This window comes from Nyctibius grandis, chromosome 5 (assembly GCF_013368605.1).
Source record: "Nyctibius grandis isolate bNycGra1 chromosome 5, bNycGra1.pri, whole genome shotgun sequence".
In the NCBI taxonomy this organism is placed as follows: Eukaryota; Metazoa; Chordata; class Aves; order Nyctibiiformes; family Nyctibiidae; genus Nyctibius; species Nyctibius grandis.
In genome coordinates, this window is record NC_090662.1 from 18,812,758 (window position 1) to 18,840,682 (window position 27,925).

A 27,925-nucleotide genomic window follows, 5' to 3' on the forward strand; every position below is an offset into this window, starting at 1 on the left:
CACCTTCCCCCCACCCCTCCCTTCTTCCCAGGCTCAATTTCACTCCCAAATTCTCTACGTCCTCCCTGCCAGTGTTGCAGGGGGACAGGGAACGGGGGTTGCAGTCGGTTCATCACACGTTGTCTCTGCTGCTCCTTCCTCCTCAGGGGGAGGACTCCTCACACTCTTCCCCTGCTCCAGCGTGGGGTCCCTCCCACAGGAGACAGTCCTCCATAAACTGCTCCAATGTGAGTCCTCAATGCAAGGTGGGTACAGAGGAGAAGAGATGGAGTTATTGTCAAAATCATTGAAAGAGCAGCTGCGGTTAGAAGAGTAGCTAAAAGTAGCTGTCACTATGTGTTTAAACTGCAGATGGGTCATGTTTGTAGCTGATGCTCTGATGAGCTTTAATTATGTCATCTTTCTTGGCCCGTTCAATCTAAGTTAAAAGGATAATCATACTCAAGGCAAGGATTTTGATGCTTTGCTAGGAGTCAAATTAGGTATTAGACTCATGTACCAGTTTCAAAATGTTTTACACTTTTAACAATTTCTTTTAGTTTTTTGAGTTATATATCATCTATGTCTTACGTAGATGACATCTACCTTCTGTTGTCTTTAGAAATGTTCTGAGCTACCCATTTGATGTCAGATCAGGTATTAAAACCTAGAGGCTTCGAAGTTTTCAGATAAAATTTTGTCAGTAGTCCAGAGGATGAAATTATAGAAAGGAACAATTAATTATCTTTCCCTGCTGTTCAGGTTCCTAGGAATCTTTTTCAAATCATTTGATTATAGTTGCTAAATAGAGTTGCTGAAGATGCACCATAAAAAGCACTAGAAAAATCCAAGCCACCAAATTCCTGAAGATATAAAGGACACAGCTGAAGATAGCCTCTTTGGATCAAAGGAAAATAAGAGCTCTGTTACAGTCTCAACTTAACTGCTGTCATCATGTGATTAACAGCTAAACCTTTCATTTGGAAAAACATGCCTGTATGTTTTTATAATCATTGAAATAGAGTTCTGTGTGAGTCTGTCTGAAACTTGTAATGCTTCTTTATCACTAGAATTAATTTAATCTGCAGTATGGACTTTATATATTTCAATGCAGGCAAGCAAGTGTTGTTTCCTCTTGACATGTAGTTCATCATCTGCTCTGGCTCTGACCATAATGAAATCTCCCATCATAAAGTAGTGTGATAGCAGCATAAATATAATGTAACAGCATGATTTAACAGCATGAATCAGCAGCGGACTGGTGCGGTTTTCCAAATCTGTACTGCAACTTCGCTATCTCAACAGAATGTTAGAAAGTAAATGAGGTAGCATTAGGGTTGGAGTGCTTCCAGCCATCATAAGTAGACTGACTTCATGCTTCTCTGGGCCTGCAAGGATGCTGGCTTGTCCTATTTCAGTCTGGCTGAGCGTGTTATCATTTCCCTTGTGGCAGCATGATCACTTACCAATAAGTGATACAGTGTAGGTCATGAATGTGAAACTGTAATGAAAGAATTGGACATTTTATTACCTTTATGTTTTCTTTTCAGAAAGAAATCTATTCCAGTTAAAACGATTTGGGATATTTTTAGCTGTTTGGATAGTCTTAGATTTTTATTTTTGCTTCCATGAAGATTTTGAATACTCAATTGCTTTTAATGTATCTACCCTTTATAGCTTATCAGAACCCTTCTTAGTGATGGGTGTGTTCTCTTTATGGGTACGCATCATTGTGCACTTGAGAATGCTGTCCAAAGGCTTTTCCTAATCTTCAGGAAGACTGTAAATAGGGAAGCTCCAAGGTATCAGAGGATAATACTGTAAAGAGACTCTGGTTTCCTAGTAACCACAATGTGTCCAGCTAACAATAATAAGAGTTAATAATATTGTCTGCAAAAATAGCTTTATCTTTATTTTTCTTTTATGGATTTTAATGGTAAGCTTGTAACATGTAAGTTCTTCCTGTATCTGTGACAATTTTTGTTTATCTATTCAGAAGACTGTGTGGGAAGAAAGTAATATTGTTATGTTCGTGAAGATAATAAAGATACAGTTTTAATTATAAGTATTAAATTCTATCAGCTTTACTTAGCCAGTATTTTTCTGATAATTATTCTTTACGTAGTTACATATCCAATTTTCTTACTATCAGTTAAGAAGAACATAGGAAACTTTTTTTTTTCCCAGTGTCATTCCTAACAGCTTCATTTCTATCTTTATTCCTGAAAAGTGACTCTACATTAGATAACAGACAAGCCAGTGAAACTGGATTTTATTCTTTGTTGATATTATGTATTTGGTTGATAGATGTAAGTGTGCAAGATATTGATTTTATACTGTGGTCTATTTTTTTCTTTTTAATTTTAAATAGCATTTAACAATATCAACAAAAACATAATATGACATCATATGAGGAGGACTAAAAAAAAAAGTGTTTTAGTTAATCATGTTCAAGAGGAGGTTTTTGTAGTGAGCTTCTGTGGGAGTCAGTAATTGGCATGATGCTATTCAGTGTTTCCACTAATAACATAGCGGATAATAAAAATATGTGGATGACACAGATTTACTGTTCTGACAAAGTGAGGAGAAGAGAGCAGTTACATAAACCAATCTTGAATCACTTGTTCAGTTGTCCTCTTCAGGCAAGCTGTATTTTGGTATGATCAAATGAAAAATTCTTGCAAATACAGGATAAGTAGAATAGGTCATGTCTCTGGAGTGAGGGACTGTATCCTGGGATTTGTGGCTTCTGAAGAGATCATAGGGCGCATTGCTGACAGCTATTGCAATGTGAGCTCCCAGAATGATGCTGTAGCATATGGGAGTAATTGAATCCTTAAATTAATGAACATAAGACAGTGTTTTGCTTTTTGATGGTTTGGGATTTTTTTTTTGTAATATTGAATCCAGTTCTGATGTCTGAAGTCAAAGACAGAGAGGGCACAGAGAGGATGACTGAAGTGCTCGAAAGACTTAATTTGTCAAAAAGAAAACCAATAGGTGAACTGATATGTTAAAAATTTGGTAGGAAAAAAATCCTAAGACACTAACAGAATAAGTTATGAATTTCTGCAGCTCTTAAGGATTTCAAATTGATGCTTTTCCTGAAAGGAAAAAAAAAATAGATTTGGTTCTAGTTTAGTTCTCTTTTTATTATCTGCGCAAGAGGTCAGACCAAGATAAGTAATGATCTTTCCTGGCTTTAACATCTATGACTCTAGGAATCAGCCCAAAGTTTGTGTTGCGTATCTGATAATACTCCCACTGACGTATATGGCTGCTGTCACGTATAGATACAGAAAGCTTCTGAAGTTCTCAGAGTTGTTGAAACAATTTGACAGTGAATTGGCATTGGAGTACAATTTTGAAATGCCAGTTGTAATTTCTAAAACATGTATAATGTTTTTGCCTTCACACAAGTACCTTTAAAACATTTTGTTATCTAGTAATTTTTGGTTATCCTTACTGACTAAGAAGCGCACAATGTTAGAACCACATTGCTGTTGTAAAAACTAAAATTGTGGATCTCTGAAGCCTAGTTGCAGAGAAAAAGCACTATTTTGTTTAAAAAGGCTTCAGTAGTTGTTGAGCAATCACTGCTTTTTTTCATTTTTATTTTCAAATTTTTGTCGCCAAGTCCAATAACATAATTGCACTCTAGAAAGAAGTTCATTTTGTTCTGCCAGTAAGTTGTGTCCTTCCTTATCTTGGAAGCCTATCTGAAGTGTCACGAAATATATGTTTTCTGTTCAGAGTTTTACAGCTCTAAGGATGCCGAGACCAAACTCCATACAGGTCCAGCAATGCATTTTGCAGGCTGAGGTGAACACCTTGCAAAAGTGGGGTCCCCTCTCATCTGCACATCTTGTCAAGAGTTCTGTTTGGTCTGACTCCTGCTAAAGGCAGGGAAGGAAGTGATGCAGAGTGTGTATAATCTGGAGGGATTTCCTGTAAACCTTACTTTATCACTTCTGTTTTGCAGAGATGATGTTACTATCCAGGTTTTAAATCAAATCTTCCACACAATGAAAATCTGATTTTATTGTCCTGTAAGTTTCCAGTAAAAGCGCTTTCTGATTACAATAAGATATTTTTCTCTCATCAACCAATGTTTTAATTTATTTTCAGTAAATGCTACAAAGAGATCTCTGTGTTTTCTCCATTTCAATATAAAAAGGGTTTTCATGAACAAAGAAAAAACTGTTGTTCTTCCTGAGCAATTTAAGTGACCTGCTAAACCAAATGCACTGGCAGGGCTTCCATTTAGTTAGTAATTCACAGCTGTCACTGGAGACATCGCTCTGCAGAGAAAACTGTTTTCTTTCCATGTGTATTTCTTCAGCAGAAACTGCTGCATAACAGTGTCAATTATTGGCCTTATCAGTGTGTAACCCTGGAGAAGACTAAAATCATGGAAGCCTGTACACTTGACTACCAAACTCAATCAAAACTACTGATAAGAGAACAAAAACTAAAAGCTTTTCGAGTATGAGCTGAATAATAGGATGAAGTGACATATGCCTTTCTTTGAGACAAGCAGATGGAGGAGGATTAATTTTCTTTCTTTCAATCTTCTGTTCTCTCCTATGGTTTCCTAAATGCTGGTGCTTGTAGATTTTGCTGTCTTAAAAGAAAATTGTCTCATTGCAACTGCAAGACAGTAAAAATAACAATAATTAAAATGCCTATTGTTTTGTCATCTAGTTGTAAACAAATTGGATTTAAAATTCTCCCAGAAATGCCATTGTAGCAGATTTACTATTACCATCGTAGCCTCCTAGTTGGCTCTTTCAGCTGCCATAAAGAGCAAGATCTTTACACACAACAACTCGTTTGCTCTCTGTAGTGGTTTTTGCCTCAGACATCCCATTGCAAATATACTAAGAGCTCCTGTTTATCCCATCCTAATTCGTTTTCTGCATGGTAGCATTTGCTTGCTGTTAGCTGACTGAATAGCAATGATTGCATCCAGCCTTCAGGAACTGACTCACCAAAGCTTTGTGTTAATTTTTTTTATCACAATTCTTACACATGTGCTTAGTTTCAGGTACTGATCTGCACAGGACAACAGGTTAAACATATTAAATCCTTATTAGCCATTGTTCTTTGCTACATCCTTTCTTAAAGATTGCCACCCCCAAGAAAAGATGGCAGAGCATATCATGGAGCTGTCTGAATTGCCAGCTCACAGGCAAGGCTATTAAAGCAAACTAAAATTGCCACCAGTAATATACCTCTGAAAGTTATATTTCATGTAGCTGATGTCTTTATTCTCTTCTGTGAGAAAATGCCATATCTTCTAAGCTGTGGTATAATATCTTCTCTTGGAGATTATTGTGGTAAATACAGGAATTCCTCCTCTCATTTGCCTGCTGAGGAACAGTTGAGAGCTGTAGTCACTCTGGGCAAACCAGCCCATCAAACACTTGTATTATACCACATAATGCACCACTGAAGTATTTTTCCATTAGAAATGTTATTATAGTTTTGGTCATACCCTTAAACACCTTTTAGTCATGTTCATTTATTTAAACAAAATGGCATTATATTCACAAGGTGTGGTTTTATAAAAGAAATAACTTTGTCAAAAGCCCAATTCTCCAAAGAAAATCAATTTGAGTATAATGTTTTACTAGGAAAGCTAAGGCCTCCTTGGAATTAAACCTTGCAAGAGAGGTCAAGGACAACAGAAAGGGCTTCTTCAAATACATTGCAGGTAAAGCCAACACTAGAGGCAATGTAGGCCCACTGATGAATGAGGTGGGGGCCCTGGAGACAGAGGATAAAAAGAAGGCGGAGTTACTGAATGCCTTCTTTGCCTCTGTCTATACTGCTGGAGGCTGTCCTGAGGAGCCCCGGACCCCTGCGGCCCCAGAAGAAGTCAGGATAGAGGAGGAATCTGTCTTGGTTGATGAGGGCTGGGTCAGGGACCAATGAAGCAACCTGGACGTCCATAAATCCATGGGCCCTGATGGGATGCACCCGCGGGTGCTGAGGGAGCTGGCGGAAGTCATTGCTAGGCCACTCTCCATCATCTTTGCTAAGTCGTGGGCAACGGGAGAGGTGCCTGAGGACTGGAGGAAAGCGAATGTCACTCCAGTCTTCAAAAAGGGCAAGAAGGAGGACCCGGGTAACTATAGACCGGTCAGCCTCACCTCCATCCCCGGAAAGGTGATGGAACAACTTGTCCTTGGTGCTGTCTCTAGGCACATCAAGGATAGAGGGATCATTAGGGGCACTCAGCATGGCTTCACCAACGGGAAGTCATGCTCAACCAACTTGATAGCCTTTTATGAGGACGTAACCTGGTGGATAGATGAAGGTAAAGCTGTGGATGTGGTCTATCTCGATTTCAGTAAAGCGTTTGACACGGTCTCCCACAGCATCCTCGCAGCTAAACTGAGGAAGTGTGGTCTGGATGATCGGGTAGTGAGGTGGATTGTGAACTGGCTGAAGGAAAGAAGCCAGAGAGTGGTGGTCAGCGGGACAGAGTCCAGTTGGAGGCCTGTGTCTAGCAGAGTGCCTCAAGGGTCGGTTCTGGGACCAGTTCTATTCAATATATTCATTAATGACTTGGATGAGGGAATAGAGTGCACTGTCAGCAAGTTCGCTGATGACACAAAACTGGGAGGAGTGGCTGACACAACGGAAGGCTGCGCAGCCATTCAGAGAGACCTGGACAGGCTGGAGAGTTGGGCGGGGAGTAATTTAATGAAATATAACAAGGGCAAGTGTAGAGTCCTGCATCTGGGCAAGAACAACCCCATGTACCAGTACAAGTTGGGGGCAGACCTGTTGGAGACCAGCGTAGGGGAAAGGGACCTGGGGGTCCTAGTGGACAGCAGGATGACCATGAGCCAGCAGTGTGCCCTTGTGGCCAAGAAGGCCAATGGCATCCTGGGGTGTATTAGAAGGGGTGTGGTTAGCAGGTCGAGAGAGGTTCTCCTCCCCCTCTGCTCTGCCCTGGTGAGGCCACATCTGGAGTATTGTGTCCAGTTCTGGGCCCCTCAGTTCCAGAAGGACAGGGAACTGCTAGAGAGAGTCCAGCGCAGAGCCACCAAGATGATTAAGGGGGTGGAACATCTCCCTTATGAGGAGATGCTGAGGGAGCTGGGTCTCTTTAGCTTAGAGAAGAGGAGACTGAGGGGTGACCTCATTAATGTTTATAAATATGTAAAGGGCAAGTGTCATGAGGATGGAGCCAGGCTCTTCTCAGTGACATCCCTTGACAGGACAAGGGGCAATGGGTGCAAGCTGGAACACAGGAGGTTCCACATAAATATGAGGAAAAACTTCTTTACGGTAAGGGTGACTGAACACTGGAACAGGCTGCCCAGAGAGGTTGTGGAGTCTCTTTCTCTGGAGACATTCAAAACCCGCCTGGACGCGTTCCTGTGTGATATGGTCTAGGTAATCCTGCTCCGGCAGGGGGATTGGACTAGATGATCTTTCGAGGTCCCTTCCAATCCCTAACATTCTGTGATTCTGTGATTCTGTAATTCTGTTTTCCTTAAAAGATATTTGGTTTGTGCGTGGTTTTAAGTCTTTAGATAAACACTTTAGACAGATTTTTTGAGGCTTGTCTCTGAATCTATAAAGGCTACAAGGCTGGAAACCTTTTCTTAATATAATTTGAATTTTTATGGAATCACATGGGTAAGAGAACACTACACGTGGGAGAAATACTGCAAACCATTATTAATATTTAGTTTATATAATACTAGTGTCTGTCACATGCTAAAATGATTGTTAAGAAAACAGTATTTCTCTCTTCATATTGATTTTTCATGTTGTTACTAAGATTTTTATTTGCGTAGTGGAAAATTAAGGATTTTGACTTGCTTGATCTTTGGTGACCAGTCTGGACCTGCTTTGCAATTGTCAGAGTGCTCCTCTGCCAAACCGCTCTGTTGGGTATTGATCCTGTGACAGGGGGGCACTGCTTTCAACGGGCAGATTTTTGTGAAGTTTTAGAGTGTAAACTTGATTATTTCCTTGCATGTATGGACTAGAATTACCAAGAAGAGGTAGTTCTGGCCTAAGCGCTTTTAGGACTTTAATCTTGGAAATCTTAAAAATCAGTAGTCAGAAAAGATTAACCCAGCCTATTGTCACCCGCTGCACTGGAAAAACATTCAGTTCTCTCATGTTTGTGTCTGGAGGCTGTTCCTTTGTAGATAAGCAAAGAATAAATCCTGCATTCAGCAGTTAGTTTGCAAACTTGTATTTTCCGCGAAGGTTGAGACGTTCATTGTCTTATGTAGAAATTTGATCTCAAATTCTGGTTGGCCAAAGTTGAAGTTATAGATTTCTATTTTTATGAGTATAGTGATGTGTAACAAAGGCAATTAAATATTATATAAATAAAATATGTTAGTATTTTAATTGTCTTAGAATCCTAGGGCCTTACGCTATTTCTAGGTACCTTAGGGTTTCCATGTACTTCATTTAGAATTATTATTTTTCCGTGGTCCCAGTAATATATTCTTTGTCTATATGCTTTTGAAAAATGCATCTTTCTGGGACTTGCATGAGAATTATGTGTTTCATTTTTATGTAATCTCTTCAGAATTATGTTTAACAACAACAACAGCAGACTGGGAAATGAAGAACTGGCCCTAGCAGAGAGTATTAAAAGAATGTGGCTTATTTAACCTTGTAAAACAAAGCTTGAGAGGGGATATGGTTATCTTCTAGAATGCATTTGGATTGCTTTGTAATGGGGGTAAAGGCTTAAGTTATAATGTAATTTTGGTGAAAGATCAAACAGATATAAATTGTTCCACTTTGATTTATAAGCCATTAGATAAAGTGAAGCACCTTCTATATAAAATATCGGAAGGTGAAAAGCAGTATATATTTTATGACAAATCTTGATAAATTTATGTGAGTTATTGTGTGATATAGTAAGATTAATCCTGGTTTGGGTTTCCTCTTGTCCCCAAACTGAGGCTGAAAGATGTCTTAAGCACAGTTGTTAATCATGTTTCTTGCATAGTATTTATACTGATTTAGAATATTTTTATTCTTTAGCTTATAGTGTACTATTTAATTATATTTTGTTAATTTAAATTAATGCTTCAGTCTGATTGTGTGTGGTAGCTCTTTTGGAACTTCAACTGATGCATCATTGCTGCTAAGAGGTACAAAGGAAATGTATTTTCGTGTATTTTTCTCTTAAAGCATCAAGGAATGGACAGGGATTTGGGGGTTATTTTGTTGTTGTACGTTGAGAAAACCTGTGCAGCTTGGATAATCCCTGCCTTGTGCTCTTGTGCCTGCGTGCTTTGTTCACCAAGGAAGCTTAAACAATTTCTTCCTGTGAACAGTGGTGTTAAAGAGAGAGTTAAAGCGACTTTTGGGTTAGTTGTTACTGATTTTGTGAGGCTTCTCAGGTTCATTTGGAAATTTTCAGTTATCAGATTCCCTGCCATGTAGAGACATAGGACTTTGGGCAGGTTCTTCATGTGTTCTTTTCTTTAACTGTGATACCTTCATGAAGGTGGTTCCACTGCCAAGTCATTGGTTCTCTGTATTTATGTCCTTAAGTCTGCTGGGGGTGCACAAATGCTTCGTGGGTTTTGACATACCAAGTGGGGAATGGTTATTTGTTATTCAGAACAAAGCACCTATATATGGCTTCATGTGGTGTGAGTGATAGAAATAGCCTCTTTCAGTCCTGTGTTCCTAGGATACTGACAATATTCCATTTGAATTATTGTAGAGATTTTTTTAGTTCTAAAAATATACTAGCTAAGTAGCCACTGCATTGCGACATATTTATTGGATGTAAAAATTGAATCTCTCAGACAGTACTACTTAAGTTATATATACAGGCAATTTTGCATCAGCAATTCTTAATATATGTTTTCTCTTAAAACAAGATGAGATTTTACTCAGAACGATTTACAGTGTGAAATACCTTTTGATCAAACTTACTGATTGCTTTAAATCTGAAATATATAAAATTTTGATACACTCTTGTCCCTGTGGTTCATTATATTGGTATTTTATGATTTTCTTTCTTCTTTTCTGATGAGCTTTTAGCTATTCATACTACAGTGTTAAAATTTAAAAGTCATTGTAGAGAGGGGAATATGTGTGAATTTAAAGCTGTGCAAACTGTTCCACTTCAAATGCATTGCCAAATTATGGTCAGGAAAACCAAACCAAGAAGAGTGGGTAGCGTATGGACTTTATGGAGAGGCAGAACTGTAAATTTGCTGTTGGAATCCGCTGTACAAATATTTTGATCTTGCTTGACTACAGGAAAAAATTGATAGAATGTAGTGACTTACTCATTGGCAATTCTTTTCAGAAATGAAATTCTGCCATAATTGCTGCAGTCTTGATTGGTACAGCAGGTCCTATGTTTGGATGGGTTTTGTTTGGATTTTTTTTTTTTAATAGAATGACTTCTGATCTTCATAACTTTTTGTATTCTGGATATTTGCATCTCTCTTCCTTTATTTGCTGCTTTTTTGCATGGAGCTAGTGACAAGTGATACACCTGGGCTTTTTTTTATTATTGTTTATTTGCTATGATTTATATTTTGGTGCATAAGAAGTACACAGAAGGATCTCCGAATACTAGCAATATAGCAATATTTCATAAAATAATATGGCAAAAAGTACAATCAGAGTGGTTCAAGACCATGCTGCTCTGTGCTGTAGCAATTGGGCTACTGAGAAATCTTCCTCGACATTTCCTGGGATATTCAATTTTCATATGAGATTTTTAAAATGGAAGCTCTGTCTTCTCTAGTTTAAAAGTAAGGAAAAACCCAACACTGTTTTTGTGTGCCTGGCTGATTTAAGTACGAATTTACATCAGTGTTCGGGTAAGAAGACTACTTCTTCTTTCTTGAGTATTGAATATTCTGTATTAGTACCTTAAGTACTCCTATTTCACGTGCATGTAATTTTGAACCATTTTGAGACAGTTCAGAATAAAAAGGTATTACAAAAAAAAAGGTGTTTGTTTATGGAGTTGAACATCTTTTAGGTACTGTGGCAATGCTTGCTTTGGTTTTAAGTCTATGTCCTTAACCATGTCTTATAAACTTGTAGATAATAACATGTAGATAGTAAGTTTCATTAAGAAAAAGATCTAACATGCAAATATGTTTCCTGTTTTGAGATTTAGGGAGAAGAATTACTTGTGGGTTTTTTTTGTTTGTTTTCATTTGAGAACAAGGACATAAGGCTACCTACAATATCAGCTAAAATGTGGTCCTTTAATGTACTTTTTTACCATATTAATTTATATATTTTCATACCCGTGTAAATGAAGATGTACATCTCTTCAGCTAAGTGAGCACAGCTTCTCTGACATAGTTCTTTAGAACCACATATTTTATGGTTAGCAATTAAGGTTGCTAATGACTTGCGGAAGAGATCCATACCAGGTGAAACAGGACTTTTAATTGCTGTTTTAGTGTTTTTAATATGCTGAGTCCAGGAATCTTTTTCAGTAGTCATGAAAAGAAAAACATGAAAGAGAAATTATAAGACCATCAAGTTTTCATAAGCTTTCCTTTTCAGAATGTTAAGGTGTGTTTCTATGAATTTCTTCTTAGGAATATGAAATTCATCATAAGAATAGCATAGTTCTGTATGTTTTCATAAGATTAAAAGGAGATTGTTCAGTTGAAGTGAAGAATTAAAAAAAGTATATTTGAATCAATGTATATATTATGTATTTGAATCAAAGAATAAAAGAATATGTACTTATTGAGAATCACTATGCACTTGAGTGGCTGAATGTAAGCTGATAGCAGGAGAAATTAATCTTTAACGTATTTAGATTTTTTTTTAAAACTATCCATTTTAAGTCTAGTTAGAACTCTGAATAGCTTTTTTTTCTGTAGTTAGTTTCATACTGTTCCGAGTTCTGTATGCTGTGGTTTGTTGGTTAAGATGTCATGGTGTATGAAAGAAAAATCAAGATAAATAAGAAATATTCTTTAACAGGCAATTCTTTGGTAAGAATTAATAACGCTTTCAAGAAGTTCTAGGTGGATAACTTAGGTAATGAACAATAACGAAATGTACAAGAAAAAAAATCAAATTTAGCATTGAGTTTACGAAGTTGAATGTTCACTATTTCAGCAAATATTAGGGGTTTTGTTTGTTTGTTTTCCTCTAAACTGTAACGGGACAGGATGTGAACTTTCAAGGTGGGAGTTCTTGAGTGACACTGATTTATGACTTGCCAAGAACATACCTCTCCTAAATCCTTCAGACTGTGTCCAGTGAAGCCTTAAATGCTTCTACCACTTAGGGAAACACTGGTTTACCTATGCTATCTTCTGCTTATCAAAGTTTAAGTTCACCCATAATCTTTAAAATCACAAGAACAAGGATGGCGTTATTGCATCCGGTATCCAAACTGGCCTGTTCTGTGCTATCTCAGCCATCGCTGCCTATGCTGCATGTGCACTGTGGCATGTGGCTTTCCAGGCTCAGGGAGCAATGCAGGAGGTCAGCTGTGCCACTGAAGTGTCCGCTTACACCTCTTAACCTGTATCTGCAGCAAATATTTCTTAAGCTGCAATAGGTGACCTATTCCTACTATCTCTTTAATATTAGACTTTGAAATCTTTAGTTTTCTCAATTCCAGCTGTGCCCAATAGGAAAGAAATGTTTTCTCTGACTCTGAGACATAGGTAATTAATAAGATGCACAGCACTCCAGAAATACAGCTCATTATTTCCAACTCCATGTGACAGGTTAGGACAGCTGGAGAAATAAGAAGTGGCAGCAGCATAGGGAATATTGCTGAGTGCATTGAAAGAGAAAAAAAAGAACTCAAGAAAGAAAAGAAAACTTGTCTCAGAGCTAGAGCCCTACTTATTTGGCACATTACGTATCAAAAGCGAGGGGCAGAGAGAAGGGAAAAGTAGCTCTAAGGCATCTGAACAAGGTCAGCTGGGCTCTGTGGTGTGCACTGGACCTGTGCTTTCATGTTACCCACCAGTGCATTTGTTACTACTTTGATAGCAGGCTGAAGGGGGAGGACTTGGACTGAGCTTGGCCAAGTCCCAGAGCAGCAGGTATCCTTCATCCTAAGTATCTGGGAAGAAGAGGATTAGAGGTTAACGTTGCACAGCACATTACCAGCCTGGCTCGGCCAGGCAATAGCTCTGGCACATCTGTCTGCTTTGCTGTGCAGCGCAGGGGAGGGACCGAGCCCACGGACAGAATGCCTGCGTGGTATGAGTCATCCGTGCCACCCTTTCCTTCACACTTGACAATCCCAAGTACGAGCAAGTGAAAAAGAATGTTGTAAAGGAAATAGTAATTAAATAATTCCTATATTAAGTATTTCTTTTGCCTGTATAGTGGTTACGTCTGGTTGGAAAAAAAAAATTTTGAATCATTGTCCAGTTTTGGCTATCTCTGCCACCACGTTATACAATTTCCCATAAAATCATAAAAACATTTAGAATTCTTTGAATGTATGCATATGGTTTATTTCTGGTTTATATTATATGAAAAGATAAATGGGCATTTTCCTGGCAATAATTGGTTTCCTCCTTAGCTTGTCTCAATAATTCCTCTAAATAAATTTTAGTAGTATTGCACTTCATTAGTTCTTTAAAAGTAAGTGCTGCGTTCTAAAATTTCAAGCGCAACTGTTGAAAGTACAAATAACTCTCATAAGGAAGCGGTTTAATCAAATGGCCAGTATAAGTTTTTCAGTGTTTTATATGTGCGTAATGTGTGACAGATATAGCTCTTGTTCAAAATATAGCTGTTAGCAATTCCTTATTAAATAATGAAATTTTATGTATAAAGTTAATTTACCTTTCATTTAGTTATGTGCAGTCCTGAAGTATAATATTGAAAAGTTCATGATCGTAAAATATAGTGAGATTGCAGGTTCTGCCTATCAGTACAAAATAGAGCTGTGGTAGACCAGAAGTACTCAGACCATAATTACGTTGCAGTTAGCAGCAGGAAGGATTAACAACTCCTGTAGAAAAACACTGTATTTTAGGACTGCCTTTATTTGTTAAATTAATAGACCGGTTCTCAATTTTGACGTTGAAAACTAACTCTATTGATTTCCTCAGTATGTTCAAGTTCGATTTTAACTTTAGTTATTGCTCTTTTTATATTAGCTAGAAATAAAAACACTATTCTATTACTGGTTTTATGTTCTGTTAAGTTTCTTCTGTTAAAAAAAACCCTGCAGTTGAACTTTGTCAATAATTCACAGAGACAAAAAAGTCTGAACAGAGTTTTCAAAGTAAACAAATTGCTTTGATTGTCACAGAAGAGACCTTTGTGCTCTACGCATTAGAATAACAATTTTTATGCTTTATTAACTATCAACATGTTATTTGTTCTATAATTGGTTTTGATGTTCCTTCCTTTCACATATGGAGTCAGAGTGGGGGTGGCAATAAGTAGCATAATAGCTATAGATAGCCATTACCAAATCACTAGTATTAATGCCAAATCTTATACTAAAAACTGTATGGATTAAAGGGATTATAGTGGACTTCATGCTATAAGGGGATTTGCTAATGAACCAGATCTCAAAACATGATAAAATTTGCTTTCTTTTGCTTCTGGGTTTTGGGATTTTTTTTTTAAGATTGTTTAAATGGGCTGAGATTTCATCAGGTTACAATCTCAGTGAAGAAAAAGAGATTGATGACTTTGTAATAATTATTAAAAATGTGTTTTGTGAAGTTTTATTAGTATTCAGTTTTGATTTAATTTACAAGGAACAGATCTTGACCATTTTGATTTTAGAGGAAACTGAGGAATAAGGGCTTTGGAAATCATCTTCTTTTTGAGATATCTGTTTTGTAGTCTGGTATTTGCTTTTAGATGCATGTATTGGATCTTGCATGATAACATAATTTTTCCCTCAAGAATAGTTTTATATCTGGCAATAGCCATTGCCAGATATATTACTTCCAGGTCTTATTGCTGTGGTGTTTAAAACATAGACCTCATACCTTTACTTTTCATACTTCTAAAGGTACTTCTATACCACAGCACTTGCAGCAAGTTTACCACTGCCTTGTCTTGATTCCATGGTGAATAGGATAGTTCTTGAATATGTGTTAAGTTATCTAAGGAGAATGACATTTTGAAAGCACATGTACTTAAAAATACATTCTATACAGCTGCTTGTAAGTGTTTAAGCATACTTTATATATTGTAGCATATTTGACATGATCTATAAAGTATTTTAGCATATTTTAACATATCTTACAAAAACACTTATGTAGAGTATCATGTAAATCCAAATCCAGTTAAAGTAGTGGAAATACAATGAGTGAAATTGTATAAAAGAGGTTTTTTGTTTGGTAACAAAAATGTTGAATTTCAAACGTACTGAAGAATTATTTCAGAATTGTGGTTTAAATACATCAACATACACTGGAAATCTCATACAAAGGATATTAAATACTTTATGTTTAGATCTTTTGCCATACTAAGAAATTAGTTTGGTATATAGATTTTTAATTTATTCATAGTATGACTCAGCAACACTGCTACAGCAGCCCCCTGTATCTTTTCATTCCAAATAAAAAAATACATCCTTCTACTTGTTAGGAAATGTTGTTTCCTGAAATGGACCAAATGAGTAAACGTGTTTAGCAGGTTTTTTTGTGCTTTTGAATTTCTTCTATAATTAAGTCCATATCCTTTAAAAAGATAAAATACTGGAAATTTTCAATGTGGAAGGGAGGTCCATAGTGCAGTCCGTGGCTGAAAGCCAGGCTAGTGTCCGAGCTAGAGCTGCTTGTTCAGGGGCTTCTCCAGGTGAGTTGTGAAAATCCCAATGGACGGATTCTGCCGTCTCCCTGGCAAGCTGCTCAAGCGCCCTCGTTGCGAAGGGCTTTTTTCTTATGACAACTTAGCTTCAACTTGTTACTGTTGCCTCTTGGCCCCTCTGTCTTCTTTATAACCCTCACCGTATGTAGTGGAAAACTGTTCTCAGATCCTACCTTAGCTTTCTCTTCTCCCAACTAAAAATCCCCCAGTTTCCTCACACTCTCTTGGTCTAACACCTGCTGCAGCCCTCTAACCATGTTAGTGGCCCTGTGCTGAAATCTCTTCACTTTTTCTTGGACTTGGTGGGGGAGAGAAGCAAATCTTAGTACCACCTTGATCCTCCTCTGCTATGGGTAGTACCTCTTTCCCCCAGCTGGTGCTCCTGCACATGGAGACTTGTGGTTTCTCAGAGCAGACTTGGACAGTCAAGACTGAGGCAAGAAAGGAATCACTGTCATTTCATTCCCTACAATGTCAAGGTTTTTACCACTTTGAAAATAAATACTCTTATTTTTCTTTAAATTTTAAACAGAGAGGAAAGTAAACAGGGATTAATTTTGGCAGGGGGGTGTTTTTTTGTTTTTGTTTTAATTTAACAAAGTTATTCCATAGATGAGGAATTAATTGCTGGTTGTGTGTACCTCAAATACCTGTGACTCTTCACAGGAAGAAACCTGCCACTGCCTCAATGGCAAGGAGGAAGGGAGATTGGAAATGTCTTTCCACAGTGTGGTGTGAGAGGGCAAACACCACGTATAAACCGAACTGGAGCTGTGCTGGCAGGCTAGGCATGCGGCTAGGCCTTAGTGCAAGAGATGAATATGGCTGTCAGCGCAGTACAAGTCCAATGAAACTGGGGCACACTCTTAGCCAAATGCAAAGGGTGTAATTTCGAGTATATTTGTTGTAGATGCAGCCAAAATATAAACAAACATTGGACCAGGATTTTGGAAACCCCAGCCCTGCTGATGATCTACTGGCTGCCCTGGTTACTCAGCCAGGTGGCATCACAATGTCATTTAAATTAAGCAGAAAATAAAATTGCTGCAGGAATATTTTTCAAATATTGCTTTTCAGACTCATTTCTTTTTTTCTGAAATATACCAAGCAGTTTATTACCAATGAGTTGTTTATGGTAAATATTAATTCAAGTTCATGATTCATCATATTTCAAAGAGTGTCTCATATTTTAATTCTGAATGTGGACAGGAAAATGAATTTAAGCAGTTAGCATGTGTGCCTTATTTGCACACGGATTCTAGTGATTCCTGATTTATCTGTTGGAGAAAAAATAAGAATAATAATTAAAAATAAATGAATACTCTTGAGTCGCTTGTAGTCATCTGTGCTTTTTTGTGAAAATGTAAAATGCTAAATTGAGCAGTTTTAAATAAACTTGTTGTGTAGTTTTGTAAATATTAAGTAGGATATGTTCGTACATTTCTTCAAATCCAAAGACTTTTTTTGGGCTGGTTTTGGGGTTTGGGTTTTTTGCTGTTGTTGTTGTTTTGTTCTTTTCAAAGAATGTTCCATATTCAGACAGCAATAAATGCAGCATGATTTTCTTTAGCAGTTAAAGAAAATAAAATTTTCTTTAGTAGGGATTTTGCCAGGTTCTGCTTTATTTTTCACAAGATGTAAGATTTATTTCTATCTGAGACAGTTTCGAAGCTCTTTCATAGATCACAGGAAGATAAGCCTGATCTTCAGAAAATCACTCAAGTAGTGTGTCTTTGACCAGTTACTTTACTTGGATTTATAACATGTATTCACTAGTCGGTATCAGTCTTAGACTTTGGTGAGAAGTTAAGGAATGAGTTTTTTCTCTTGGTAACAGTGGCAAAATGCCCGCTCAAACAGAAATGGACTTGGACGGTCAGTGGATTACTCTGCCATGTATTTATATATTCAATTCTGATGAAAATTATTAATAAGTTTGCAATTAATCATAGAAGTATTAAACTAGTTCTTCACCAGTAGTCCTATTTCAGAGTTGAGCTGCATGTTAAATTTCATAGAGTATGGATATTGAAGATGTAGTCTTTGCATGTTCAATGAAGAGCATAAGGTTGAACGGTTTGAGTTTTCCAGACTTAAGCCTGGAGCACCTGATTTCTCCTGCTGATGTACTGTGTCTCCTGGGAGAAAAATCATGTGTTTTGCCTGGTTCTCCATGGGTCATTTCCAAACAAACCTCCAAAACTGTGAATTTATTTTATAAAATGTCATTTGTTCTGTAAGATAGTGTATCTTCAGTGCTTTGGAAAGGTAAATGTAACAAAATTAATGTGAGCGACTGTTATTTTACTTTGTTTTTTAATCATCGAGCAGTCAGATGTTTGTAAAAGTGACTGCTGTGTAGAAGGTTTTAAGAAAATAAACTATACTTTTGTAATAATTTTCTGATATGCATATCCGGTCTGATCACTTTACTGTCAAAACTGAATATATAAGTCTTGGCATTGCAAACAGTAAAACAGCTAATTTAACAAAACTCATTGAATTAACTGCTGTGTCTTAGAGCTGGTTGAAAGTTACTTTGTAAAAGAAAAAAACACTTTCATGGAGGTAGACATTTATCATCCCTCCACACAATCTTCCTACTCTGCACTGCTAATTTATTACACTATCAGCATAACTGTCAAATAAGTAGATAGAAATAAAAAAAAAAGGTGCAATTTTGGCAGTTGTATAACACTTTATTAAAAATGTGCTCTCTCAAGTGTGATAGAGACGTTCTCATACTAACTCTGTTGTATTACTGCTTATTATTTGTAATTAAATGTATAGTGCTGCTCAACTTCTGTCCTTTCTTGTTTCATATTACAAGAACCGGTATAGCAAGGCCATGAAATAGAGGAAGCCAAAATAATTCTCTCACATGCGAGAAAAAAATAATTTCATATTAATTTCTGCACCTCACTGTTTCCTGAAATCACAGAATCCTTGCTAAGGGCTCCTACAGCCATCTTCCACGAAAGCAGGTGCAGAGGAGGGAGAAGCAGGGGCAAGGAAAATAAGACCCTTCTGAAGAAGAAGAATTTCACTGTGTACTTATACATGATACTGCAGGGTTCTGATTTATAGCAGGATAATGGTTGTGGTTTTAGTTGCATTTCTGCTTGTCGCTGCTCTTTATAATAAATCTTAACAAGCATATTCATGCAAAAATATACATATGCACATGCTCACAAATATATGCACATATACAAATTGTTTGCATTTTTTCTGCAAAAATTGTTTGCATTTTTTCTGCAAAAATAGAGCACCTAGAAGTTACAAGCAGGCTTAACAAGTGCACTTATTCCTAAGATTGCCTTGTAACTCCCATCATAAAATTCCACTTTGTGTGTTGTGACGTAACTCATCTAAAAACTTACCTTTTACTGCTTTGCCACAGCTTAGATTTTAAGGAATGTTTTTGTCAAAGCAATTAAAAGCATGAGACAGGTGATCTGCAGGTGATCTTTTGTTTGGAAAGTTTGAAACATGAATTTAATAGTTGGCCTAAGGAGGCTTTTGCATCAGGTTTGAGGATTGGTGGGCTTTTGGGTCACCTTTTATTTAAAAAAGAAACTAACTTGCCAAGTTTGGTCATATTATAAGCCTTATGAAGTTGTCATTTGCATGAACTCAGGAGAGAATTTGTAGTAGTTGATCTTCTGAAGAGTCCTCTCACAGCTGGCAAGTTTCAGCATACAGATGAGGATTTGGAGCTTTGTGCTGCTGCAGGTCATGGTGGATTTTGGTGCCATCATTAGAACTGAACACACAGGCACTGTCCAAATGAGCTCCTTATTACCTCTGTTCCTGGGCTTTGGCAGTTTGGAAATGAGTTTTGCCTAAATCTAATACAAGAGAGGAAAAACTGACCTGTAGGAAAATATTTTGGGACAAGAAACCAGAAAAGAGTGGGAAACCAGGGCTAAGAATTGAGATGGGAGTTGAGTAGCTTATCTTTGCATCAGTGTCAGAGACTTTTCCCCAGAATATCAGAATATCATCTGAAATGACTGCAAAGTGATTTTTATCCAGTTGTATATAATTTAATGCCCTGGAGCACAACAATACTTTGGATAGGCAATACAGGTAGATATAATGCCCTTTTGACCATTCAGTGATGGGATAGGAAGCAAACATTTTTCAAGTAACCCCTTTGAAGATTCCTTCAAAGTGCAATCTATCAGTGGGATTTGATCCTGTGCATCACAGTTTAGTGTAAAGCTACAGTCCTGGAGTTTTACCCAACAACAGACTGGGCATATTTGCTGATGCCATGTTGCCATGTTGCTGGCAATAAAACATATGCCCTAGAAAAGCAGGAATCCACATTTTAGGACCTTTTCAAATTAAATTCAAATTATTATTTTAAATTACGTTTATTGATTAATTTTATCCATATTGCTATATAATTAATGTTGAAAGAAATTTAACTGTTGTTTGCTGTACTATATACAAGGCATACCTAGAAAGCAGCAGCACCAGAAGTAGTCAGATATTCTTCATGTTTGCATGTGAAAAGACAAATTAGGGAAGAGAATTTTAGCACTTCTGCAATGTAGTCAGCAGCTTTGGTTTGTCTGTAGCTGTCTGCCTCTTACCCACCTGATAAAGAGGTTATAAAAACATTTAAGGTATTAAAAATAAAATTAATATTTTATAGCTCCTTAAAGAGGAACTGTACATATTCCTCTTATTCATACCTTAACATAGGGATATTGAAGTGATCTGGGCAACAGATGTTATAAACTGAAAGTAGATTGAAGATCTTAAATGTGGAAGATACATGTGGAATTTTTAAGGAACTATATGCAAAATGATACGTGAAAACTGCTAGAGCTTAGTTAGAATCAGCAAGTGTGTACGATGTATCCAGGTGCTAAAATAATGTAGGAAATATGGCAGCTCTAAAAGACAACTGGGTCCTGTGTTAAACCATTTTGGATATCCAGAGCTCAGAATTAAATTTCTAGTATTTGCTAGTGTCTCCAATACCCGTGAGCACTGCATCTCAATTACCAGCTATAAAATGGATATGCTAACGCTGTTTACCTCTTAGAAGTCTAAAGGGATGGTTCTGATACATTGCATGTGGGTTCTTGTTTGTCCGAGTACAACAAGGGGTCTCCATCCATGATCAGGGGCACCAGTAGTGGTATAATCATATAAGGGCAAGTGCGGGTGCATAGAATTTACACACTTGGGCAGTATTGCTTTCTTTCACTCATAGTATTTACAGAGCAAGTGAGTTCACACCCTTTTTTTTTTTAATTTTACTTTTCTAAACGCTAGAACATAACCATAGTTCAGCTACAATTAATAGCTGGGTTCTGAACGGAAAGATTGAATATCAAATATTTCTATTAAAGTTACAGGAAAATCACTAAACCTAATGGGATCTCAGGTTTGTTGGGGATACTGAGGTGCTAGATGAGTGAGTGCTTATAAATAATCATCGTATAAATATCATGTTGCTATTACACTGGTATTTGAAAAAACTATATTTCTTGGGTTTTGTCTCCATCTAGGAACTGCTGATATTTTTACAAAATTTGCCCACAGTACACTGGGGAAATGAAGAAATTAGTGTACTCCTAGCAGAGGCCTACAGACTGAAGTTTGCATTTGCGGATGCCCCCAATCATTACAAGAAATGAATATAAAGAGACAGAAATCATTAAGACCAACGTGTTCTGCAGTATTATGGCATCTGTTATTCTGGTTGTGCTTTCAGCTCATTGCTCTTTGATTTGAATTAAGATGATCATTAAAATTCTGTTAGAATTTGCAGAATGAGATCAGAATACCAAAGAAATGGACAAAGCAGGATATCGAGCATTGAATGAACTTAAAAGTGAACTTTTTTGCTCAGCATGGAAAATGAGTTCAGAAGTCTATCACGTAATTTTCTTCTTTTTTCTCTTCTCTGATTAGAATTGCAGTCTGTCTAATTTACATCAAGCAATTTTTGTAGATACCTAGGACTTAAAACTACTTCTGGAATGATTTTGTCATTACTTCAGTGTCACCTGCCATGACTTTATCAGCCAGTTTTGGTCAGTAAAAGTTACTTACTTTGAGTGGAAAAGAACTTTTCATAGTCTTAAAGACCATATGAGACAGCAAGGCCTATGTTTTGAGGTCTGGTTATAACTCAAGACATTGATATTCACACACCATCTGTTGTTTTTCCATGGAATTAGGTTAGAATACTTCAATAATATAAGAATATAGAAGGTTGCAATGGAAATTGGTGGCATTTTCTAAACTCAGTCTTGCAGGGTGCTGTAGAAGCTTTTTAACCATACAAAGGAGTTACTTAAAGCTGAAGACTCATCTATAACACTAAGATAAGTCCCTCTCTATATATTTTGGAGTGTTTTTAAAATATCGAATGGAATAGAAGATGTGGTCTTGTCAAAGTAATTAAAGCTTTTCGTTCAAGGCCTTTCCATTTTCCAGCATGAAAGTTCACTTTTAAGAAACGCGTTAAGAAGCTTAGTTTACAAAGCGAGATATATTTTTCTCTCAGTTGTTGCCTTATCCTCTATTTCTAGCATGTGGAAAAGGAAAATTAATATACCCTTCCAAAACTTATTTGTTAAATAATTTAATACCTTTTTTTCTGATTATTCAGAGGAAGCGAGAAGATAGTTCCCAATAACAGTAACTGTATACTCAGATCACTCTTGTGTCATTAGCAGAATAAAAATCCTCTATGACTTTATGGAATGAAATTAATGTTTCTTCATACAAGCATAGGATACTGAATAATTTCTTAAAACTTACATAATTTAAGTGCACTATTTATTTTCAAGGAATTTTTTCAGATGAGAATTCTAATGTTGCTCTATTGGATGTAAATAACTCATATTAATTTGTGCCTACCCTACACATACAGGTTATTAAGGGTGAGAGTTGCAATAAGCAATATACTGGAAACTCAGAATTCTTATTCCTCGGTTCAGTTCTCAAGTTGCGCAACGTTGCACGAAATGTGCAGTGCACTTTTAAGTTTGGGAAATAAAAGACCTTCAAGAGGTTTTCTCTTATGACTTGTTATTGGAATATTATTTTCAAGTTCTTAAAAATATGTAGATGTATATTTTGAAGAAAGCTTTCTAGCTAATGTTAGTTACGTTACTTATTTTAGGGGCCTTAGTTCTTGACACTGACTTTATAATGATTAGGTGTTTCAGGGTAAATGAAATACATTTTTACCGACGTGATTATGCGATCTGTATTTTAAAATTATGTGAAATCTTTGGTAGAAGAGAAAGAATGGAATTAATTCAGAAGCAGGAGTGTTTGGTGACTAGAATGCATTTCTGTTCCACTGGTGTCAGCTGGGGTTTTCAGTTGCAATGGATGCAAGTTCAGGCCTCCTGGATTGATGCATTTGTGCCTAGAGTATGTAGTGGATCTGTGTTTCTTAAATGTCCGTATAGTGTTTTCTGTAACTTCAGTTCATGGTCTAATGTATTGAAATTTATCTTTATGTTTACAAAGAATGTCATATTGTGCCTAACAGAATATCTACCAATAACAGAATAAAAGAAACCTGAAATTTATGACCATTTGTTTTAAACTTGGTATCTACAATCATTTGTTAATAGAAATGCATATTATTGTAATGAGAGAAGACACATAGCATTAAATGTACAATGTTGTAAGGGTTTTCTATAATTAACTTTTTTCTATTAAGATGTTATTTAGGTAGTTACATGTAACATGGAAAGTCGATCCAAAGTTGTCTGCTGTGTCAGATGCTCCTGCATAACATTTATGGGACTGGATATATAAAATTTCCTTCATGGGGTCCACATAAGTTGCCTACCATGTCTTCCAAACTCAACAGGTACCTCTTACTTCCCTTGGAAGAAAGTATTACCATTAGAGGTCACTTTTACTATTGTGTCTGTGTCAGAAGTTGAATAGTGTACTTGAGCACATTGCTTTTTAAGGATAGTGGGAAGTTTCCTGATATAATAACAGTGCTTATTTATGTAGATATAGACTTTTCTGGAAAATATCATCTAGATATATAAAGAAAGTTTATATATCTATACAGATAGGAATAGTTTTCAGTAAATAGAAGGCCAACATTTATGTAAAATTTCAAATTTCCGATTCTTTAAGATTTACATAAAATATTTCATTTTATTAGAAAAAAAACCCTTACATTTAACAATTCTACATCTCAGGTAAAATGTAATTCTGAACAAAATATTACATAGAAAAGGAAAGAACGTTATCATTATTACATCCCACTTATTTTTTTCAAAATTCAAGATTCTGAATATTATAAAATTCCTTTGTAGTATGTATTTTCTTATGAAGGAAGCATCTTGACACATCACTGGTGAAACCAGGCAGTAATTTCCTAGAACCCATGTGAAATATTGAAATTATAAGTGTCTAAAATGCGTGTTAAAGAATTTCTGTAAGAAAAATTTAAACAAGAATGTACAATATAAAAAGATTTATGACTACAGTATTTGAAAAATGTAAATAATAAATCAGTTAACTATGTAAATACAGTACATGCAGTAGGATAGAAATGTAAGTTGAAATCTTATGTAACTCTGTAATACATTATAAGAAATCAGTTTCATTATTTTTTGGCTCAGTTCCTTATGGAAAGGCCCATGATTTTGTTTTTAACTACAGAAGTATCTGAAGTTCCATTGTATGCTTCTGACAAATATTAACACCAAGGCACTGGTTAAAACTGTAAAACTGATGAAAGATGAGGAAATAAATGCATATTTATGAAGCGCTATATGGAGTGGAAAGCTTTTTTCATTGTTTTCATCAAGCACATTGCATACTACATCAAAGCATGTTTTTGGTGTGTTTATATTTTACGGTCTCAAAACCCTGTATCACAAGAGCAAATGCAGTAGAAAAGCCTCTGTTCTCAGTTACGTTTCTGCAACTCTCTGCCCTTCTATCTTGCAGATTTTGCAAGTTAATAAGACAGACAACTTCCAAAGGTATGTCTCTGCATATACCATATACATACAAGGTACTGAGCGTTTTCTGCAAAAAGCGGATGAAGATAAATTTGACACCACAGCAGCATTAAACGGGGGGGCAGGTGGAGCAAATTAGGGTAAAGCGAACAAAGGAGGTACAGAATTCTGTACTTCTCTGGAGGTGAAGAAGGAGAGGGAGCATCAGCCCTGTGGCAGGAAACAGTAAAAGGTGGTGAAAGGGTCCATAAGATCTGGAAACTTAGGGATGATTTAAGTAGATTAACAAGCAAGGAGAGATGTCCTGTACGTATGGGAAGATCAAGTCCCTTATGTCAAGGAAGCTAGTGGGAGGCTTCCAATAATCCAGATGAGTCTGAGGAGAAAATAACACTAGCCTGATTATATGGAAGGCAAAGTTAATCACTTCTCTGTATAAAACTACACACAGCATTCAGGGAAAAAGAGACATAAGGGTGCAATGGGCAATCTTTCCATTATGTGCCTGAGTGACGATGAATTGTAATCATGCTGGTTTCTCACCTTGAATGAATTTTGTGCTTCTTCATCTGCTATAATCTTCTGAGGATCCTGCAGAAAATCAGCAAGGGGAGATTTTTCAAATTACTTTTTCAAAAGCAGAAGAGATCAAGAAGATGGAGTAAAGGTCCTGAGATCTCACAAGGAATGTGCTGGGACACATAGCCGAAAGCTATTTGTTTGTTGGTTTTCTTGTACAAAAACCGTCCTGGATATCTGTCTTATGCCCTGGGCAGATATCCCACTGATATAAATGTGGAGTGCAACAGAAAGGACTTTCCGGAAATCTGATCCACACTTCAGGTCACTTCCTCCTTGAAAAGAGAGTGGTGAGTGAAGTAAGTGCTTTGTGGTGCTTTAAATTCTTAGGACATGGGAAAAGGAGGCGAGGTGGAAAAGCTCGCAGTCCAGCAATCACTCCAGCAGGACGCTGTGCCATGGGAAAGAACTCCAGCTCAAGTGCTTCTAATCACTGTATGATGGAGAGTGAAGTTCCTGAGCAATTTAATTCCAGAGTATTTGTATTTTTATAAGTTAAAATCTTGCATCCCACCTAATTCCTTAAGCTTAGTGTAGCTGAGGCAGCACTGGAGTAAATAATTAAATTGCTATGGCACCATATCAAAGAACCTTTTAACACTTCAAAGTCTTCTGTGCGTGCCCCACATTTGAGTTAAGACATGTGCCAGAAATGAGAGGCTGAGAGAGATGTGATACTACAGAAAACCTCTCAGAGACAGATGTTCTGAACCTTGGACTTTTTTTGGCCAAAAGAATTTCCTGCAGGCTCCCAAATGAAAATTAATGTGCACAGTGAGTAAAGCATAGTTGTTTGAACTGGACTTTCACATTTATGCTTGTGATCCAGCTTCCTCAACATAGCAAATTAAAGTCTGAATTTGCCACCAGTGTGTACAGAGATCCTCAGAAATTTATGCTCCAGGCACAAGCTTAAAAGTCTGAACTACAGTACAGGTATTCATTTTGTTCCTAGTACAGAATTATCTAGAAAAGTCAGAAAGGGCCAAAATTTCTAGCAGAAGTCTACTGTAGTGTCCGTTGGTCTGCCTATGTTATCAGATTAGTCAAGATTTAGTGTATGTATTTGCTTTGATTTTCCTGTTATGTACCCTTCACAACTGAGATTTCATTTCTCTGAGATCTGGATTCTGGGGCTCGATCTGCTTTATTCCTGACATTTCTTCTCCAACCATCACTTACCTGTGCCTACTCGAAGGTCCTCCTCATGGGAAGAAGACCATTCTGAATTTCAGAGCAATAGAAAAAAACAAAAAACAAAAAACAAAAAAACCCAGGGAGAACAGAAGAGTTTTATTCACATTAATTTCTGATTTCCAGAAAGGATGAGGAAATGCACCACCTGGGGTATTTGGACAACTTCATCCTCAAACTCAGGATGCAGACTCTGACATAGAGCTTTTTGAAATTCAGGTTATTTATTTTCATGTATTTCCATCTTCCTCCAGAAAGGACTGAGATTTCCAGTGAACAGTTCCTTCTACAGCCCATTTGATCAATTCTGTTCACTCTTTTAGCAGCAGCAGAAATACACAATACGTAGCTGTCATGACAGCTCACAGGAGGTAACAAGATGCCCAGGCTTATCAATAGTTAGATGGCTATCTCAGTCATAAAATGTCATTTTAACAACTAAGGCAACTCGACAGACTTGGCAATTTTTTCATCACTTTTGGTCTAAAAATGTCAGTAACTCCAGCTCAAAGCAGTGCTTGTAGAAGCACTTTTCGACTGTAGTTAACAATAGGCTATATATCTGGAGAAAAAAAATTTAGTCCTATACCTACCTGATCACGTAAAAATTTATCCTAAGGCATCAATGAGTATTTGCTGCAACCTTATAGAATGTATTATCTCATGCACATAAATAATTCAGCTTTTGGATGCAGGAACGAATAAAGTTGGTATATCAGTACAGGAAAAGTTTTGCTGTTATATTTCTTCCCAGATATTTTACCATTATTGCATCAGTGGAAAATTTTATGTAAGTTTGAAAAAGGAGTACATTTCTCTCCATTGCTGTCATCAAAATACTGGGCATCAGAAGTCTTCATGTCCAGGTGAAGCAGCCATTACATTCTCAGTACAGAGGCTACTCAAGAAACTTTATGTGAATGTTTCAACGTTAACAGCCAGCCTGTTGTTGAATGTGCAGTCATCCTGTGTGATGTAAGAGTTGTGATAATTCAGATCATGCAGGCTAATACTATTTCTGTTATCCACAAAAGAATAAGAAGAAAAAAGTCCATCTTTCCCCATCCAAGGACACGTGTTTGTTTGTAGAAACTTGTATTCATTATGGAAATGCTGTGAAAATAATATTGAATATGCTGTCAGATCAATTCAAGTTAAAAGCAATTGTAGCCAGCAAAGGATACCCAAATCCAACAAGCACTCCCCAAGAAAAGTAGTAAGTGCAAAATAATTGGCCTGACAGGGGGACGTCTGTGGACAACGCAAGAGTGCTGGTTAAGTAGTCACTTTGTTACATTTATGCAAGTTATTATCTCCCCAGTTTTACAGTATGTCAGAAATGTAGACATCTACATCTGAGCTTAGCACACACTGGGAGAAACAGGTCCTTCCAGGTG

The 27,925-nt window shown here is 36.8% G+C and overlaps 1 protein-coding gene across 1 annotated transcript in view; it reads left to right on the plus strand.

The window, feature by feature from the left end:
* Positions 1–24,555, plus strand: part of TBC1D22A (TBC1 domain family member 22A) — a 200,231-nt gene extending 175,676 nt beyond the window's left edge. Inside the window, exon 13 of the mRNA XM_068402188.1 lies at positions 21,309–24,555. Within this exon, the coding sequence (XP_068258289.1) occupies positions 21,309–21,437 (129 nt within the window). The 3' untranslated portion in view covers positions 21,438–24,555. The remainder of the gene's footprint in view (positions 1–21,308) is intronic.
* The last annotated feature ends 3,370 nt before the right edge of the window (positions 24,556–27,925 follow it).